This window comes from Lepisma saccharinum, chromosome 24 (genome assembly GCF_977018435.1).
Source record: "Lepisma saccharinum chromosome 24, izLepSacc3.1, whole genome shotgun sequence".
Lineage (NCBI taxonomy): Eukaryota > Metazoa > Arthropoda > Insecta > Zygentoma > Lepismatidae > Lepisma > Lepisma saccharinum.
The window spans coordinates 37,510,885-37,531,857 of record NC_139252.1 but is presented as its reverse complement, the minus strand read 5'-3'; the positions used below and the strand labels follow the sequence as shown (position 1 = coordinate 37,531,857).

Here is a 20,973-nt window from a genome sequence, read left to right as displayed (position 1 = left end):
ATTTCCTTCCAGACTTGACAGTCTCTCAGAAAAGGGTCCGAGGAAAATGGAAATGCGAGACAGCCTTTGGTGAACCAAAATTTTTCGCAACGCCAGCTCCTTTCCAAGAATTATCGCTGATGTATTTTTTAAAAAGAAAAAAACGGAAGAACAGGCTTCCTAGATAGAAACTGCCAGAAGGAATTGACAATTCATGTACATCTGAAAGGTCAGAACTTCTCTCTTCCTTTAAAGTGAGGAGAGAAATGGATAAAAGACTTATAGCTGGTGCTTCTATTTCCTTTCAAAAGGCTTGACTTTTTCTATTAGCCCATTCGTCGTTCCTTAAAATACCGAAAGAAGTTTCTCCGTATCACTAAAATTCTCTATTCTTCTGATTTATTTTATCTCTTCACCTTAGTGCAGTGGTTCCCAAAGTGTGGCTGGCTTACAGGGGCACCACAAAATTTTCCAATATTTTCACTGAAATGGTATGATTGTTCCAAATATATACTCCCTCTGTCCCATAATTATAGTCCGGTATGCCAAAATGGTAACTTTTTATTTATGTTCTTTTGGATACTTGATCGGCCAATTTGTACTGATCCTTGAGTAATAACGTTGTATGACTCATTCCCGTGTTTCATTTTCTTCTTCTGTATACACCAATGTCACAGTTTGAATATCGGACAAGTATTTTGTGACAACAAACAAAAATGTACCAGACAATAATAATGTGGACAGAGGGAGTACTTATTTTGTACTTTTTACACATAAAAATGTTTCTGAATTTGGAATGTGTGTTTATTTTTTAACTTAAAACAAGCAACCTGACCATCACAAACTGAGTGTTGCAAGTGTTGCATAGACCTACATTCTGACTTGAGTGCTGGCGAAAGATCTTGCAACGCTAAGAGCGCCTTTTAACGAAAATGTTGAGAACCTCTGCTTTAGTGTTTTGCCACTGATAACAAATATCGCTATCAAGCCACCTATACTCTCTGTATACGCTTGTTCAAGAAGTCTGTATCTCTGTCTGTCTCTCTCTTTTTCTCCTAACTTTCTCCTCTTTCCTATCCTTCTTTTGTCCCCACCCCCTCTCTCTCTCTGTCTGTAGAGAAGAGGAGAGAGAGAGAGAGAGATATAGCGAGCACTTTCCTGCTTCTTCTTCCTCTTTCTCTCTCTTTCTCTTTTCTTTATACAGAGAGAGAGATAGGGAGAAGATCACTTTCTTCCTCTCTTTTTGCTTTCTCTTCCTCCTCCTTTCTTTTTCTCCTCTCTCTCTATTTCTGAAAAAAAGAGAAAGAAGAGGAAAACCTCTCTCTCTCTTTTTCTTTGTCTCTCTCTCATCAGTTTATCTCTCTCTTTGGCTCTCTCTTTCTCTGAGAGAAAGGAGAAGAGAAAGAGGAGACAGTCTTTCTTCTTCTTTCTCCCTTTTCCTTTGACGTTATTTCTTTCTCTCCTCTTTCTTCTCGACTCTTTTCTTTCTTTTCATCTTTCTTTATTTTTCGTTCCTCCTTTTTTGGGAGAGAAGATAGAGAAGGAAAGGGAAAGAAAGAAGTATAGAAAGAAAGAAAGAAAGAAACGCTTATTTTCTCTCCCTCTCCCCTCTCCCCTCTCCTCGAGAGACAGAGGAGGAATTTTCTGTTTCTCTGTCTCTTTCTTTATTTCTTTCTGTCTCTCTCTCTGTCTCTTTCACCAAAGATAGGATGGAAGGAGGAGAAAAGAAGGAAGAGGAATGAAGAAAGAAAGGAGAGAGAGAGAGAGATATCAATCTTCCTTTCTTCTTCCATTTTGCAATGAGCCATAAAAATGTGTTTCTAGTGATATTTTCGCCTATGTCATGTTTTGATAGGTTTTACGTGCTCAGGAAGTACAGCAATTATTTTTACAAAAACTCAACCTATTTTATGTGTGTATGCTTATGTCCAAACCTGTAATTGTCTGGGTTGAAGGTAATGAATAAACTAACATCAATATCTCTAACATGGCAGTTTAACGAGGCCATGGCACCTAAATCCAAATTCCAGCTCTATGGTACTGTCTACGTATGCATGCAGAGTTTAATATTTAGCACAGACAAGGTTAGCTGTTATACAAATCTCACTGTCCTAGCTTTAACGATGAATTCATCCCGAGAGACATAGAAATACCTTGCATTTAACGAAACATAGCACACTTATGCATTAATTAGAATGTACCTCTTTCTCTTTGCAGGAACCAAGTGTGTTGAGTTTGAGGAGAATTAGCAAAAATGCCAATATCCAACTTTAGGCGAAAGAAACTACTATACGTCTTCAATGTTTTCTTTGGTAAGTATATTCACCATAATTTGTATAATCAGCTCTCAAGCCACGCAAATTTGCACGAATAGACAGAAATGAAACATATTTGTATTTTTGTTCCTGCCACATCTAGCTAATCGCGACGATAAGAAAATCACAAAAACGCCCACGACGGGAGTCGAACCCGGGGACTTCGGTGGGGAGGTCATTAGTCATGTTTGGTCACCAAGTCAGCGGAGAAAGAAAATAACAAGTCAAACAATCAGGAGAGTCGCAAACTTTGTATGTTCTATTTAAAGGTCAAGAATTTAGTTTTATCCTGAAAGCAAAAGTTGTTTTAAAATTAGAACATGTGTTGGAAATGTTACTTGAAAATCGTTAGATGTGTCGAGAATTTGAAAAGTTTCCCTAACTAAATATGGTATTCATTTATAATGAAACGCTACGAGAAAGTAATTCCAAACTATAAGGAAAACATTTCGCCTACTGAATTCGTTAACGCTTTGGCCATGAAATAGAAAGTATTCGGGTTTGATTCCCGGCTGGAGTTTCGTTTCGGTTTGGCAGATCTCGACCCAGTCACGATTTGTCTGTTACGCGCAAAAAAAGTCAAAGAAGATTTCATATGAAGCTAAAGGCAGTGTCTGTTGCTTGTGTGAGTATGTTTTCAAAACTATTTTATGCACTGAAAGGATAAGCGATACTGGAACTACAGGCAAAGTGGGGCCACTTCAGCGGGTATCGAATCCGGAACCCATTGATTACAAGGCAACATCATCATCGAGCGTGCATCCATGTCGATTGCAGAGGCACTTATTGGGTGTGGATGTAGCGCTAAATATAGTTTGGATCTAAACCATAGTGGAAGTGATGTGGTCCACACCACGCTCCGGACATCTTTAGCCCTCCAGGATATCCTCAGGTACACATTGACAAGAGGCTGAGAGAGCCGCTGCATGAAGGGGAATGGTTAAAAAGTTCCTGCTTCAAATGACCTTCACCGGAGATCCGCGTGGAAGTCAGATGCCTCCAACGTTTGTGGAGGTATTTTCTTTCATCGTGGAATCTATTTGACCGGTAAATCGAGAAATATCCCACCGACGCACAATTGCCATGCTTCCCGTACGTGAACTGCATGCTCCGCATGGTCGATGACGTAACCCACTGTCAGTGTTTCAAACTCCTTTCTTTTTTACTTGTCTAACCCAACCAAACCTAACCTAACCTTATGGAAATGGCTCTTGGGGCAATCCGTGAATGGTTCGTGGGGCTATCCGTCAGCTACTATGGATAATGGTTCGTGGAGCTATCCGTCAATGGTTCATGGGGCTATCGTCAGCTACCCGTGCATAATGTATAATTTCCACCGGTGACGAACACGATAGTAGGTACTTTTCGGTGAAGAAGGTTGAAACACTGCATACCCACAACGTGAGTCAAGATGTGCCCGCCATAACCATAAGGGGAATGGTTAGCCCGACTGAACCATCCTACCGACTGTACCACCACGGCAAAACTAAAAGTGCAGTGTCCAAACTGTATGCAATGCAATGCCTCTGGTTACTAAGTTATAATCTCCGTCATCCATTAAAAGGAATGGCTACTTGTGGAAAGCAACGTGAGAATAGAGCGAAAACCAAACCCCAACCTGCAGTACGAATCGAAACTTGCGAGTCGCGGCTGATTACCATCATTTCCAGTTACTGCACGTCCCAGGCACAGCAGCGCCGGCACTTTGACTCCGAAAAGGAGAGGAGGGGGTTAATATTTTTCTCCCAATGACGACTTTTCCTCGACTTTTACTCCCTTTCCGGAAGTAGGTCAGGAGACAAGTTGCCTTCCCCATTACGCACGAGCAATATCAAACAGCACCTCCGAAGAGGCGAAACTCCAGCCGCGTCTACTTGTCAAAGCAATGTATCATCTGCATATAATATTCTGTCTGGTATTATGGAGACGTTACCCATTAATTACTTTCAAATAGGTGTGAAACGATATGGGGCTAGAATCTAGCAACAATGAAGCTGAAAAAATGAATAGAGAAATTTTAAGAATATGGTAAGCATATATGAAGAAAATTAAAAAAGAGTTGCATTGCCAGCATGAGCAATCTTGGGTTAAATATCTCCCGAGAAACTCCAGGATTTCTGTTGGCCTATAGTGCGGGAGGCCTTAGAAAGAGCGTTTCGCGGACTAACAGCAGACGTCGCTCGCACACTATTGCCGATACTCTCGTGTCGTCTGCTCCTCAGCCGAACAAACAGGCCGAAGTAGCAAGAGGCAGAGGCCACTCACCCTTCCAGAAGGGTGCAGCGAGCTACCTGTGGCAACTGGGCTCGCTTATTCGCGGACCTGATTGGTTCTCGCAGACACACACCCATATTGTCGTCTGCTGTAAGCCAGCGAAGCGATATTTCTAAGGCCTCTTGCACTATAGAATCTATGAATGGGCAGTAAGATAATCGTGCATTTGGATAATGAAACTTCGGATACCTGACTCATTATTAGAATATCGGACACCATTCAGTTTTTTGGATAAGATTCAGTCCAGAGATTACATAAACAGTTACATAGAAGTTAGAACTCAATACGGAAATTGCTCCATCATGGCTATTTTAATGAAATGTTTGGAGGTGTAACAATACTTTCGTGTTTGCCATGTTCGTTGTTGGCCCTGGAAACGGACGTTGCTAGGAAACTTTAAGAAAGTTTATTTTAAGCCCGAAAACTACAGATTTTCAAAAACGAGCCTTGAGGAGCTTCATCTACATGCAAGCAAACAAAAACTGTGGGGAGTGTGTTTTCCACGACGATAATGAATATTTCAGTTCAATATCGCTTGCAACATTGTCTACTTTCACACGATTTCCGGTGACTATCTTGTCCTCTTTTTGCCAGTCTCTGTGACCGGACTCTGGCAGAATGTAGAAGGAAATAGAAGGTAGGGGCAAGATCTGCGAAGGAATGCAGATGTGAAGAAGGAAGAAGATATGGAAAAATAAATCCATTCAAAAGGAGAAGGCACACGGGAAGATAAGAAGACTTTTAGAAGAGATTTCTCCCTGGCTCCTCCCATCCTCTCTCTCTCCCTCGCACAATCTACGTTTCCAAGGACCTTTCATCCAGATTCAAGATTGCATTCAGACGGCCAATGCTAGAAGCAAACTCAGGCCCAAAGAATATCTACAAGCGCAGTGGATGTAAAAAGCATCCATTTCATTAACAAGAAATCGAGGTTTGAGCTGGAATCTCTGTTGCGGAATCAATTTTCATTTCGGCGCCAAGGGTCTCAAATCAACAGATGTAAAGAAGTTTCTCTAAGTTTCTCCCTGGTTAAGCACGTAGTACTATAAATAACGCCAACGGAATGACAATCTCCCTTCATGCTAATGTTATTAATAGGGTTTGCAGGTGGATGATCTACAAAGTACCAAAAAAATATCTTTAAAATTATCAAAACTGACTCATATAGGTACTCTACATAGTATCGCACGGATAAAAATATCCGTAACTTTACAATGATGACCGCACACACAGAAAACTAAATGCATCATATCGAGTACTGCATTAAAGTGTGTTTTAGGGCCTGTGCGAAGAATCAGATTCACATTTGATGCACTTTAATGCATAAGTTGATGCATTTTGATGCACCCTCCTGCAGCTCTTTCGATGATGCATTTAAGTGCATCTCCACTGAAAGAAATCCTCACTTGCATCATGTGATGCACTTCGGTGTTTCTTTTACGATATACAAAAATGCATCAAATGTGAATCTGATTCTTCGCAGAGGGGCTAAAACACACTTTAGTGCATCAATCGATATGATGAATTTAGTTTTCTATGTGCAACATCTACCGTAAGTTTATTCTAGAGTATTTTCACCGTAAATCGATATGATGCATTTCGTTTTCTGTGTGCAATTCTACCGTAAGTTCATTCTAGAGTATTTTCACCGTAAATCGATATGATGTATTTCGTTTTCTGTGTGCAACTCTACCTTAAGTTCATTCTAGAATATTTTCACCGTAAAACGATATGATGCATTTAGTTTTCTGTGTGCAACATCTACCGTAAGTTCATTCTAGAGTATTTTCACTCTAAATCGATATGATGCATTTAGTTTTCTGTGTGCAACATCTACCGTAAGTTCATTCTAGAGTATTTTCACCGTAAATCGATATGATGCATTTAGTTTTCTGTGTTACCCCCACACCCCCTATACGCCTTCATGGCGTGGTGCAAAGCACAGGGGAGCACTTTACGTTTTTTTTTACCTTTACCTTTACGTGTGCAACATCTACCGTAAGTTCATTCTAGAGTATTTCACCCTAAATCGATATGATGCATTTAGTTTTCTGTGTGGAACATCTACCGTAAGTTCATTCTAGAGTATTTCACCCTAAATCGATATGATGCATTTAGTTTTCTGTGTGCAACATCTACCGTAAGTTCATTCTAGAGTATTTTCACCGTAAATCGATATGATGCATTTCGTTTTCTGTCTGCAACATCTACCGTAAGTTCATTCTAGAGTATTTTCACCCTAAATCGATATGATCCATTTAGTTATCTGTGTGCAATATCTACCGTAAGTTCATTGTAGAGTATTTTCACCATAACTAAGAGATTAAAACTAAAGAATCCAACTACTAGATTACAAATATCGTACATGACGACAAATACGACGTAATTTAAAACGTATCGTAGACCTGTTGTAAAACTTTGTTGTTGTTATGAGCGATGCAGATGGATACTAAATTATGTAAAGTTTACGTATAAGTGCACAAATGTTGATATCCAAGTAACAACGAGCATATACTAATGCCACTGGAGGGCACCACATGTAAACAAATGAAAGACGAAGAACGCTGAAGCATTGATTTTCCTTTGCTTAATATGTCGTTTGCTGTTTTTTGCAATTAGTGTTTTCCTTACGGTAGAATAACTGTAATTTTATGGTTCTAACACAGTGTTTCCACAGCAAAATTACGGTCATTTTTTACCGTGTATGTAAGCTTCATCTTTTAATATGTTACAAAAGTAAAGTACACGATGTCCAAAATTTAATGTCATCAATCACTCGGATTTACAATAGAATGAAGAAATGTACATTATGGAAATTACATTAGGCGACATCGCGAGTCGGAACTGAGAGGTGATGCATTCTCACACACACACACACACACACACACACATCAGTTTGTGAGATTGCAGACAACTGACGGTTTCACTACTGAGATGAAAGGTTTCTCGCGGGAAGGCTCTGGCAAGGTTCCAGAGAAGTTTCCATGATCACTTTCGGTGACATGTCCTCTGAAAACGGACAGTTGACAGTTTGTTCGTATGCTAGCTCACACCGCCAGCATATAACCTTGAAAACCTTTGAGATGCACCTGTGGTTTGATCCAAACGGCTGATTTGATCATGGTATTTGCAGAGCGAATTTTACAAACTACAGTGTGTGCAAAATTAGTTATAAGATTGTTAAAATACACAATTGGCTATATTTTGGCATACGTACATAGACACTAAATCGAAATGGAGTTGTGCACGTGGTTATGAAACAGAGTAAAGTCAATCTCTGTTCTCCTTGAAGTGATCAACGTCATCCCCTCCCTCCGTATCAATCAAGCTAAACAGTCCCCTGGAACAGCATTACATTCCTCAGTGATTGTTGCACGGATATCATCAAGGGTCTGTATTCGGTGTTGGTAAACTTTATCCTCTAAAGGTAGCCCCACAGAAGGAAAACATGGTGGGACTAGTCAGGAGACCAGGGAGGCCATACGGTCGGTCCTCGCCGGTCAATCCATCCGTCCGGGAATGTTTAATTTACCCACTCTTATACCATTCCAGCCATTCGTGACTGGTAGTATAACAGTCCGCCAGTACCAGATTGGAAACGTGAACCTTTGAACATGGGTCAATTTGAAATCAAAATTTTTAAAGCAGGAGGATACTATCATGGCTGCAAACATACCTTCATATTTCCACTACTTTTAAGATTGTGACCCACACAAGATTGAAATTTTTAAGTTTGCTAAGAAGGATACAACTACATATTCAGCTTCACAAGTGAGAGCAAATAATTTCTTCATAAATATGAAAACAATAACAAGCAAAAATGCGCAGCTCCGCCATATTTCTATCCCCCTGGCTATGCGCGAGCGAAGATGCGAGGATTCAAACAAAAGCGCATCGTTTCCAGCAGTTTCGAATCACTGGCGTGATAGAATGAATGAGGTGAGGTTCCGTCTCGCATGACTGGCGTGGTGATTCAAACCGAGATTATATAAGCACTTTACACTACACTCGTCTGCTGAATTGTCCAGAACCAATTATGTACCAATCTCATTAAGAATAAGCGTCATCCTCTATGTGAATAATTTACCATCTGGCTGCTTAGTGCTTTAAATACTGAAGTTAATGAAGGGGGGATAAGAATAAAGTGCCATTGTTCTTTCTATTTGCATCTGCCTAGGAGCACCAAACACCAAGAAGACACCTGCCCCCCCCCCAACTGTCACTCTGTACTTGAGCCTAAGTTAAAAGATTGATTTTCGTTGATTCTTTAGAGAAGATAATGCCACTAACATGCACAAGAAGATCGCGTAAAGGAGTAAAACAGTTATCACAAAACTTACAAAAATATATAAATACGCATAAAAAGTCTACTAAAATACTGAAAAACTACTAATAACCTGAAAAATGAAACAATAAAGAAACAATGTTTTCTGTCTCTTATTTAAGTGAATCTGAGTATTATTATACTCAGCATCATCTTCAAGGCTAATAAAAATATGACTTTTCACAAATCTTCAAGCCGAAGTTATTATTATTATTACTGGCCCCTTTACAGTTCAACAATATTAATTTTAATATATACAAGGGTTATGCATTTCAACGCCATGCTCTCCGACAATACTTACAAAAGTTCTCAAGAGATGGCACTATGTATTGTAGATGTCTGTGGGCAAAGCTGCGGGCAGACCGTTAGCAGTATTTTGACAAAATTACAGAATATATTTTTTTATAATATGGAAAAAAGGAAGAATATTTTTAATTTGAAAAGAGTCCTTTCTTAAAGCTATATTTTAATTAAGAGAATAAATTACTTTCATGAAATAAGTGGGTTCTGAGGTATAAAAACGCACCAAATGTATGAGGAGCGGAAAAATACGAATTCTGGAATCAGTTAACAATGACATCGGATATATTGAAAACAAGAACACTAGCAAGACTTTATAAATAGTTATCCTCGGATTTGATTTCTTTTGTTTTGAACTGTATTGCTGCCTTTGATGTTATATCCCCATCGAGACTAGTAAAGCAACTCATCTCAAAAAGTCAGATCTTAAAAAAATATATATTCTTAATATCACCTTAACATTATAGAAATTTTAATATGCCGTCACATTATTGCTGAAACATGAAATATTAATTGTAAATAGACAGTCAAGCTTTTGAGAACGTAGAAAAGGTAAAATCAATAAAAGAAACTGCCATCAAGATAAATGAAAAAAAAAAGTAACAGTATGGTATAGTGAAAACACACTTTTTCAAATTTACAGGAGAAACTACTTACGGAAATGAGTTTCCGAAGACTTTTGGAAGCTCGTGGAAGTGTTTTCTCCCTTTGTTTAACTTATTCGGCCGGTGAATCATGTATTTTTCGACATTAATGTATCTCCGATGCAGGATAGCTCTTGCCACCATTACCGTCAACTACGTGAATCAAATGTTCCGTGCGTTCGATTATGTAACCCCCTGTTAGCGTTGCAATCACGCGGTAGTTGTACAAGATGACTTGTGAGCGTTTTTTTTTTCAATTTTATTTTCTATGTTTGCCTAACCTAACCTTCCGTGAATGGTTTGTTGATCAATTTTAGCTTAAGAGCCATCTGTGAATAGTTTGTGCGGCATTTTTCGGTTAATAAGTTTGTAAACACAGCATATCAGCTGACGATAGACAACGTGAGTCAAGATTTGCCCGCCATTTGGTGTGTAACAAAAGCGAATTAGCAACGAACAATAAATACTTGTAATGTGAAAAATTACGCTTTTTTCAGTGAAAAAAGCAAAACCCACGTTCAAAAATGTTCCGCTATGCGTAACAGGTAAGTACAAATGTAAATAATTAGGAAATAAACGAGTGAAATGTGTTTTCACTATACCATACTGTTACCAATAAAACAAATATGCAAATTGAAAATAAGGCTGGGTTTGGGGATGATTAAACGAAATGAAGATTGGAAAAACAGGCAAATAAAGAGTAATCCATAAGAATTTTGATGTAAGCTACAACTAACAGGAAAAGCATGGTATGACCACTTAGTGAGAATATAGAAAAAAGCAAGATAAAGTGAAGAAGTAAAGTGTGGAGGAAACATGATCACATGATTAGAATATGTAAGGATGGAAAAGAATGGGAAGAATGACAGGATGGAGAGAAAATAATCTCTCGCAAAGGACGAATTCATGGCACTAGGCTCACAACCACATCCTGGTGTAGTGGTTAGCGTCAGACGCTGAGGAAAATCAAACCTCTCCGATTTCAATCGCGATTAAGGGAAACGAATGGGCTGGGAAAGAGAAACCAAACATAAGCAGGCAGAGTACAAACGCTTCAGGGCAGGACTCGTTGAGCATGTAAGGGTGGTGGATGGGAACGGGAACAATGGAGTATCGATCAGAAGGACTAAAGTTTCTCATTAGCAGAGAAACCCACTCTCCCCACCTCGGGTCAGGTCCAGAATAGAATTTAAGGGATAATAGCCGTTCCTGGTTCCGCATGAAAATTTTATCCCGCGTGCCAAGTAGCAGTGATTGAGCAAGCAGGAGCGTTCCTGCTGGAGGAAAAAAGGTAATGTCAGGAAAGCCATTTCAATTGCTGATAGTATACTCGGGAAAATTTCGTTGAATTTTGAGAACAACTCCATTGTGTTACGTACCCAATAGGACTAACCAATGTAAATAGTTTGCAAAAGCGGAACAGAGATGGCAGCACCAGGCGTGCAAGATTAACAATTAACATAATATACGTGAATAACTATATAAATAAGAATTAAACGAATGGGAAAGATGAAAAACAATCAAATTTAATATAAGAAAATAAAGAATAAATATAAAAGAAATAAATTATGTATATATTCGATAAATCAAATCAGTGATAATATGTAAGTTAATACGAAAATTAAAGAAGTCAAAGCACTGATACAAGTTTGTGTCTGAACAGATCTTTCATTTGTCTGATTAACTTACGATTCCCATAGCGGAAATTTTGTTTAGCCCCGTGGCGGCGCCTTCCAGTCGACGCCCCACAGCAATTTTTAGAACACATTTGGAACCAGGTGTCGGCGATTAGCCCCCCCTCCCAATTTTTGACACTTTTGCTCCCGCACTATTCTAAACCTACCTACCAAGGGAAAGTAAACTGTTCTTGCTCCCCCTAGTTTTGGAATCCAATCGCCGCCACTGTTTGTAACACTTTCAGTACACTTCGTATCATAAGAAAGATGACTATTTTCGGCAACTAGAAATCTTATGAACGAAATAGAATTTGAATTGAAGTTGATATTCTCATGTTACAAAAATGTTACCTATAGAATGGCATCAAAACATCCACGATTGTAAATAAAATAACATTGAGTTTAATATAGATCCATTATAATATTATTTATTTAAAAAAGTGTTAACATTTTAATTAAGAATACTGTGTCGCACATATAGAAGGGGGAGCGTGAAATAATTTGCAATGCAAAACCTTGGGCTGGAATTTTCCAGCAATATTGCATTGAGAAATATTATGAATTTCAAGTTTGTAATATTTTTTTCACATCTGCATCACTAGAATTTACATTGTTCCAACTTCAAATTATGGTTTACTGGAATATTCTGATTTCATCTGCATGTAAATGAACATTTGCGAAAATGTGGGATGACCCGTAAGAAAGGTCAAATCAGATTTTTTCCATACTGAGAATGTTTTTTATCATTGTGAGCAAAAAGTGTTTTCAATGTATCCTAAAAGTACTTTGTAAGTGCTCTAAAAGTGCTTCACAAACAGAAAGGGTAATAAAAGTGATCAAAACTAGTTTCTTGGGAACACTTTTGGAACGCATTTGAATTGAGAACTCTCTTAGAACACTTTTATAGTCCAATTATAACACCATTAAGCCTTGTTTCTATGATATGAAAAACTCAATATGCTGACCAAGGCAGAAATTTATTTTATTATAAAACATAAACTAAATGTAACGTTTCAACCTTCTAGCAAGGTCTTCTTCAGACTCTGCACCAAGTACAAATGTAACAAGGTACAAAACAGAGGAAGAGGAAGAGGAAGGGAAGAGAAGAAGGAAGGGATTATCTACGAGGTGAAATGTAAAGAATGTTAGAGTGTGTACATAGGAGAAACGAAAAAGAGGCTGAAAGACAGGTTGAAACAACATAGGGATGATGTACGACTTAAGAGAGAGAGAAATGCGATATTTAAACACACGAGAGAAACAGGACATGACATAGAGTGGGATGAGGCTAAGCAGATAGGAAGGGAGAAGAGAATACTAGTGAGAAAATGGAAGGAGGCCAAGGAAATAGAGAAGAAAGGTGAAGAAGACACAATGAACTGGAATGGGAGAGTGAAGATAAACAAAGAATGGAAGAAGGTGTTAGAAAGAGTGGAAAGGACAAGAGAGAAATAGGAGAGAAGAAGGAAGAAGAATGAAGGAAAAAGAGCGTGAGATAAAGAGTCCAACCACATTCACTTTCAAGTGAAAGTACAGTTGACAAGGGAAAGCCACTTGCTAGAATGTTCCAGAACAACTTTCTAATAATCTGGAGGGGAGTATTTTTATGTATATATATCGTCCTGTTTTGTACCTTGTTACATTTGTACTTGGCGCAGATCTGAAGAAGACTTTGCTAGAAGGTTGAAACGTTACGTTTAGTTTATGTTTTATAATAAAATAAATTTCTGCCTTGGTCAGCATATTGAGTTTTTCACTTTTATAGTAGTTTATAGAAAGTGCACAAAAAGTATACTTTTTTACAGTGCTGGTACATTTGCGAATTAGTAAATAATAATCAATGTTCACTCATTCTGTATGAACACAAGACAAGGAACTACCAGGCTACCTTACCCAAAATAAAAAAATCCTTGTAACCAACGTATAAAATTGGTACTGTCTGTTTATGTATGCTTAGCTTAGAATCTCTTACTAGGTCATACAGGACAAACGAAAGTAACATTGGAGTTTCAAGAAAGTTCCTTCACTTACTATTGGATACTCGAGATTGAACTCCAATTAAAAATTGAGCAGTTACATCAAAATATAGCTTATTCAATTCCGCGTTAAGCTAATAATAACCGCGTTTGTTTCGAGTATGGACTCGATGTATCGTCGTGAGAAAAAACAGTGCTGCTTTTTGTTTTCCAAATCGCAACGTTCTACCCTGTAGAATTGGGAATCGAACCAATGGGGAAGTAGGTCGTCCCCTAAATTGTACTACTCGCTTGCAATGACGGTCCCGATAGGTGCCAGGTACGGGGTAACTGATCTAGGTTAAATAAATAACATCACAGATGTTTTATCCCAACCCTTCTGACTGAGAATGGCAGATAGCGTATCATTCTACAGAATGATGGGGATCAAAACCAGTCACTCCCACAATAAATCAATGGGTGATGAAACTTATCATCATTCATCCTCAATGATGAGAGCACTCGTCATTGACATGACAAGTCAAATGCTTGGCAGTGCGAAAGGCACAACTAAAGCTAAATAGCTTAACAACTAGAAAAGACAATGGTCACTCATTGGGTTTTATGAACCTTTGAACCTGAATCATGGCTGGGTTGGGATAATTACCTGTCTATCTGAAGAGTGATGATTAATTCAAAGTAACGTCGAATAAAATAAACTAAGACCTCTCTAGGCTTCGTTACTCGTTGACTAGGACTCGCCTCACTTTCCCTCAACTCCTTTCTCCAAGCTCCTCTCTCTCCTCAATCCAAATCAAAAGTCAGTCCCTTCTCAGTCTGCCTCACCTCTATATCACCCAGGCCATGGAGACCTTCCTCCATGCCGAATCGTGATTTTCACTACCTCTATTGCAAAGAGCTGACTCCATAAACCTGATGGAACTTCCTATATCCTGAATACATCAGGAAGTTTGCATAGCACAACACTGTGCATTATTCACATACCGCAGAGGTTGAGACAACTGGAGTAAACAAGTGAAAGTCCTGGTCAACATGAAGCATCCAGAGAGATTATATATTAATACGTTCTGCCGCCGCGGAAAAAAATTCCATTTTGATAGATAGATAGACGGATAGGGATAACTCACCCTGTTCGATATCGCGCACACTTTGTGTCCCTCTCTTCACCTGGTAGGGATCAACCACCCAAAGCCCCTTTGCCTCTCGATCCTGCTGGTTCTGTTGATTTTGCCTGAAATTCACTCACCTCTCCTCCAGGTAAGCGGTCTCGCAGTTTCCTGCGAAAAAAAGAAAACCTTTCTCGGCAAAATCCAGCTACAGGTCTGGGCAAGTTTGGACAGTCTGTGCAAGATTATGCACGCTATCGAACAGGGATGACCGATATCTTTGAAATTCTATAAATAAAAAGTGTGGTCCGATCGTAATGGAATTTAAATACAGTACGGGTACAAAGGTTTTAAACACAATTCGTAATTTTCAGATGTCTTAAATCGGTCAAAAGAAGTGCTCATAAAATTTGCGAAACAACTTTTTCTTAGTATTGTGTATTCATAGAAATACGATATTGGTCTTGTTTCGAAGCTCTTTGCAGATGTTTTCACAGCCCAAGTATCATTATAATTTCATACAGACTTTTCTTGAACTGCGTAAAGCTCTTCGTTGAAAGTGGCAACACCACTCGTACTGTCACTACAGTGATGTCCGTTGAACCGTGAAAACTGCGGGCTGTTACTGCGATGGTCACCCTCAACTTTCACCTCAATAGTAATAACAAATTTTCGATGGTGATACAAATGTCAAAAGCGAAACCCAGTCTGAATAGCCTCAGTTGAACATAACATTTTAAGAATAATTCAGAAACAATTTATTTTAAAGTATTCACGAGCATTTTTCTTTCTGTTTCATACAGCACATAATTGGTCCTTCCTATACATCAGTTATGAAATTGATTATAAATTTTTTTCTCATCTTCGTAATTTATTGAACACTAGATTAGAATCAGTATAATGCTTTTATTGCATACAGAGCCATAAAGTTTTGGAACATGCAAGATCAATCATGTTAGCTTAAGTATAATGTTTTACAAAGAAGCAATAATAATAATACATTCAGTCACTATCTATAAAACTAATTATATTCATTTCACTCTAAATATTCAAATAAGTTCTTAGTCGGTCTCCAAGTTGTTCATCGGATTTTGTTGATGTAGTATATATTTGATTGCCTGGGGTTAGCGAACAGGCAGGAATATGCATGGAGTTAGCGAACAGATTTATAAGAGGCAGGGAGATACAAGGAGTCAACATCTTTTGGAGGAACAGGGAGATTACGTGGAGTAATCAATGCATTTAGACCAGGCATGAAGATACATGGAGTTGGTGAACAGATTTAGAAGAGGCAGGGAGATACAAGGAGTCAACATATTTTGGATAGGCAAGGAGATTATGTGGAGTAGTCAATGCATTTAGACCAGGCAGGAAGATACATGGAGTTAGCGAACAGATTTCGAAGAGGCATGGAGATACAAGGAGTCAGCGTATTTTGGAGAGGCAAGGAGATTATGTGGAGCAGTCAATGCATTTAGACCAGGCAGGAAGATACATGGAGTTAGCGAACAGATTTAGAAGAGGCAGGGAGATACAAGGAGTCAGCGTATTTTGGATAGGCAGGGAGATTATGTGGAGTAGTCAATGCATTTAGACCAGGCAGGAAGATACATGGAGTTGGTGAACAGATTTAGAAGAGGCAGGGAGATACAAGGAGTCAACGTATTTTGGATAGGCAGGGAGATTATGTGGAGTAGTCAATGCATTTAGACCAGGTAGGAAGATACATGGAATTAGCGAACAGATTTCGAAGAGGCAGGGAGATACAAGGAGTCAACATATTTTGGATAGGCATTGAGATTATGTGGAGTAATCAATGCATTTAGACCATGCAGGAAGATACATGGAGTAAGCGAACAGATTTCGAAGAGACAAAGAGATACATGAACATATTTTGGAGAGGCATTGAGATTATGTGGAGTAATCAATACATTTAGACCAGGCAGGAAGATACATGGAGTTAGCGAACAGATTTCGAAGAGACAAAGAGATACATGGAGTCAACATATTTTGGAGAGGCATTGAGATTATGTGGAGTAATCAATGCATTTGGACCAGGCAGGAAGATCCATGGAGTTGGTGAAAAGATTTAGAAGAGGCATGGAGATATGAGGAGTAGTCATATTTTGGAGAAGCAGGGAGATTTTGTCAGGCATGAAGATACATAGAGTTGGCGACCAGATTTAGAAAAGGCAGGGAGACACAAGGAGTCAACATATTTTGGATAGGCATTGAGATTATGTGGAGTAATCAATGCATTTAGACCATGCAGGAAGATACATGGAGTAAGCGAACAGATTTCGAAGAGACAAAGAGATACATGAACATATTTTGGAGAGGCATTGAGATTATGTGGAGTAATCAATACATTTAGACCAGGCAGGAAGATACATGGAGTTAGCGAACAGATTTCGAAGAGACAAAGAGATACATGGAGTCAACATATTTTGGAGAGGCATTGAGATTATGTGGAGTAATCAATGCATTTAGACCATGCAGGAAGATACATGGAGTAAGCGAACAGATTTCGAAGAGACAAAGAGATACATGAACATATTTTGGAGAGGCATTGAGATTATGTGGAGTAATCAATACATTTAGACCAGGCAGGAAGATACATGGAGTTAGCGAACAGATTTCGAAGAGACAAAGAGATACATGGAGTCAACATATTTTGGAGAGGCATTGAGATTATGTGGAGTAATCAATGCATTTGGACCAGGCAGGAAGATACATGGAGTTGGCGAACAGATTTAGAAGAGGCAGGGAGATACAAGAAGTGGAAATGTTTTTGAGAGTCATTGAGATTATGTGGAGTAATCAATACATTTAGACCAGGCAGGAAGATACATGGAGTTAGCGAACAGATTTCGAAGAGACAAAGAGATACATGGAGTCAACATATTTTGGAGAGGCATTGAGATTATGTGGAGTAATCAATGCATTTAGACCATGCAGGAAGATACATGGAGTAAGCGAACAGATTTCGAAGAGACAAAGAGATACATGAACATATTTTGGAGAGGCATTGAGATTATGTGGAGTAATCAATACATTTAGACCAGGCAGGAAGATACATGGAGTTACCGAACAGATTTCGAAGAGACAAAGAGATACATGGAGTCAACATATTTTGGAGAGGCATTGAGATTATGTGGAGTAATCAATGCATTTGGACCAGGCAGGAAGATACATGGAGTTGGCGAACAGATTTAGAAGAGGCAGGGAGATACAAGTAGTGGAAATGTTTTTGAGAGTCATTGAGATTATGTGGAGTAATCAATGCATTTGGACCAGGCAGGAAGATACATGGAGTTGGCGAACAGATTTAGAAGAGGCAGGGAGATACAAGTATTGGAAATGTTTTTGAGAGTCATTGAGATTATGTGGAGTAATCAATACATTTAGACCAGGCAGGAAGATACATGGAGTTAGCGAACAGATTTCGAAGAGACAAAGAGATACATGGAGTCAACATATTTTGGATAGGCATTGAGATTATGTGGAGTAATCAATGCATTTAGACCATGCAGGAAGATACATGGAGTAAGCGAACAGATTTCGAAGAGACAAAGAGATACATGAACATATTTTGGAGAGGCATTGAGATTATGTGGAGTAATCAATACATTTAGACCAGGCAGGAAGATACATGGAGTTAGCGAACAGATTTCGAAGAGACAAAGAGATACATGGAGTCAACATATTTTGGAGAGGCATTGAGATTATGTGGAGTAATCAATGCATTTAGACCATGCAGGAAGATACATGGAGTAAGCGAACAGATTTCGAAGAGACAAAGAGATACATGAACATATTTTGGAGAGGCATTGAGATTATGTGGAGTAATCAATACATTTAGACCAGGCAGGAAGATACATGGAGTTAGCGAACAGATTTCGAAGAGACAAAGAGATACATGGAGTCAACATATTTTGGAGAGGCATTGAGATTATGTGGAGTAATCAATGCATTTGGACCAGGCAGGAAGATACATGGAGTTGGCGAACAGATTTAGAAGAGGCAGGGAGATACAAGTATTGGAAATGTTTTTGAGAGTCATTGAGATTATGTGGAGTAATCAATACATTTAGACCAGGCAGGAAGATACATGGAGTTAGCGAACAGATTTCGAAGAGACAAAGAGATACATGGAGTCAACATAATTTGGAGAGGCATTGAGATTATGTGGAGTAATCAATGCATTTGGACCAGGCAGGAAGATCCATGGAGTTGGTGAATACATTTAGGAGAGGCGGGGAACATATTTATATCAGGAAAGGAGATACGTGTGGTTAGCCAACATATTGAGCAGAGACAAGATGAAACGTGTGTTAGCCAACATGAAGACATACCGTTCTCACTTGTCTTCCAAGGGGGTGCATACGAGAACGTTCTTGGGCGTCCCCGATGGCGTAGTGCTAACCTCGTCGCATTGTATTCAAGGGGTCCCGGGTTCGATACCCGGTGGAAGCACATGGCACAGTGGTTCGGATCCCACTTTAAACTGTAGGTCCAGTCCCGATTAGCCTTACTGTGCATAAAGTGGACTTAAAACACCAAATCGAATCCATACAAACGAGAGCGCTTTTCCAAGCGTGCACTAGAACGAACATTTCTGGAACAAATAATTTTACTCCAAATCAGGAATGAATTTTATTTTGATTTCTTTTAGATGTGAATTTTATAGAAGTTACTTGGAACTTCAATTTACCTGCATAAAGTTAGAAGTGCATATGAAATATAATATTGAAGGTTTTTAATGTTTACATTTTAGAGCATGTTTTTTAGTTTGTTTCGAAAATATGAACCCAAATTATCAGTTTATTAAAACAGTTTTTGATATGACTTGCTGTGCACAGCGAAGCTCCATCTATTGATAATGTAAATCTGTGTAGTCTGTTCTATATAAGGGTGAATTTGTAGTACCGGTAACTTTCTGACTTTGGTTCCTGCAACTTTTTTCTAATCGCGACGATGAGGATGGATAATAATTAGAGAGCCAGGACAAGACTCGAACCCGGAATCTATGATGGCGAGTTGGTGAGTAGACCACTCAAAAAATCAGAAGCTCATACTACACTAAGGTGACCATACGTCCCGGATTAACCGGGACAGTCCCTTTGTGAGTCCCTGTCCCACTTTCTCTCAAAACGGGACGCCAAAGTATCCCTTATTTGTGACTGACATCGGCATAGAATTACTACATAACGCCAGAAATATTGGAAAAATAAAGCTGAAAAAAAAACCGCCACCTAGCGATTGTTGGGTAGAAATTATGTCACAATTATTATTTCAATTTCAATATTTGATACAAATGTCTCCAATTTTCTTTGGAGTTTCTTCTCTGTTTACCTGTAATTATTGGCCCCACTGAACGAGTGTTTTCGTACATGAATGGTTTGTGGACAATTGACAAAAACGTTATTTCAGTATAAACTTTGGAAGCATGATGATTATAAGGTGATCTTAATCACACCTGGGTAAACGTTTACAAAATATTATTTGAAAACAAGGATGTACTGAAGACAGTGGCGGCCATTAGGGGGTCATGAGGGGCAGTTGTCCCTCAATTCTTGCCACTTTTACCCACGCACTATGCTAAACCTTATCTACCAAGGGAAAATTAATTGTCCTTGCCCCCCAATTTTTGGGACCTTGCCCCCCAGTTTTGGAACTCAATCGTAGCGAATTACTGAAGATGAGCCATTTATCGGCAAAATATCAATGAATGACTTTTAATTCTAAAGGCCTCCTGGTATGACTTTACAATACCGGACCCTTCTTCAATTTCGTCCATATTTCCATACTGACTAATTTAGGGCTCCTAATCACGAATCTGCAGTTAAGATTTCGTGGTCACGTGTAGAAATTGTAAATTAACGTGTAGAAGTTGTAAAATAGCGTTGTGAATTACCACGGTGATTGTCCATACATAAACAACGAAGAAGCCATGTTTCTCATGTGAACAAGTGACGTTCGCAACTCGCTACGTTGCGTTCAGAAAGTTGCTAAAGTGTTGTGCGATAAGTGAGACCTGTTGTTCGTTACGTTGCGTTCAGTACGCAAGAGGGTTGATAAAGTGTTGTGCGATAAGTTAGACCTTCGGTTCGTCAGTTGTTCATGTGAGGAAGATGGTGTATTTTGAAGGAAGGAAGTAATGTCCATTTTTCCGTAAGTTTTGCTTTGGAAAAAGCCATTTCCTCTCCGATTTTCTTCATATTTGGCATACTTACTAATTGAGGCCTGCTAATGACGAATCTGAAGTTAAAATTTGTCGGAAACGTCCAGAAATTGCAAAATAATTGCGAACCATTGACGCTAGCCCCATGAACCATTGGCGCTAGCCCCACCAACCATTGACGTGTGGTTTGGTTAG

The 20,973-nt window shown here is 38.9% G+C and overlaps 1 protein-coding gene across 2 annotated transcripts in view; it reads left to right on the top strand.

Moving 5' to 3' along the window:
- The window catches only part of Scp2 (Sarcoplasmic calcium-binding protein 2), a 411,658-nt gene that overhangs the window by 292,321 nt on the left and 98,364 nt on the right, over positions 1-20,973 (top strand). For both annotated transcript variants that reach the window (XM_083110730.1, XM_083110732.1), the window contains exon 2: positions 2,197-2,291. In XM_083110730.1, the coding sequence (XP_082966856.1) occupies positions 2,234-2,291 (58 nt within the window). In that variant the 5' untranslated portion in view covers positions 2,197-2,233. The remainder of the gene's footprint in view (positions 1-2,196; positions 2,292-20,973) is intronic.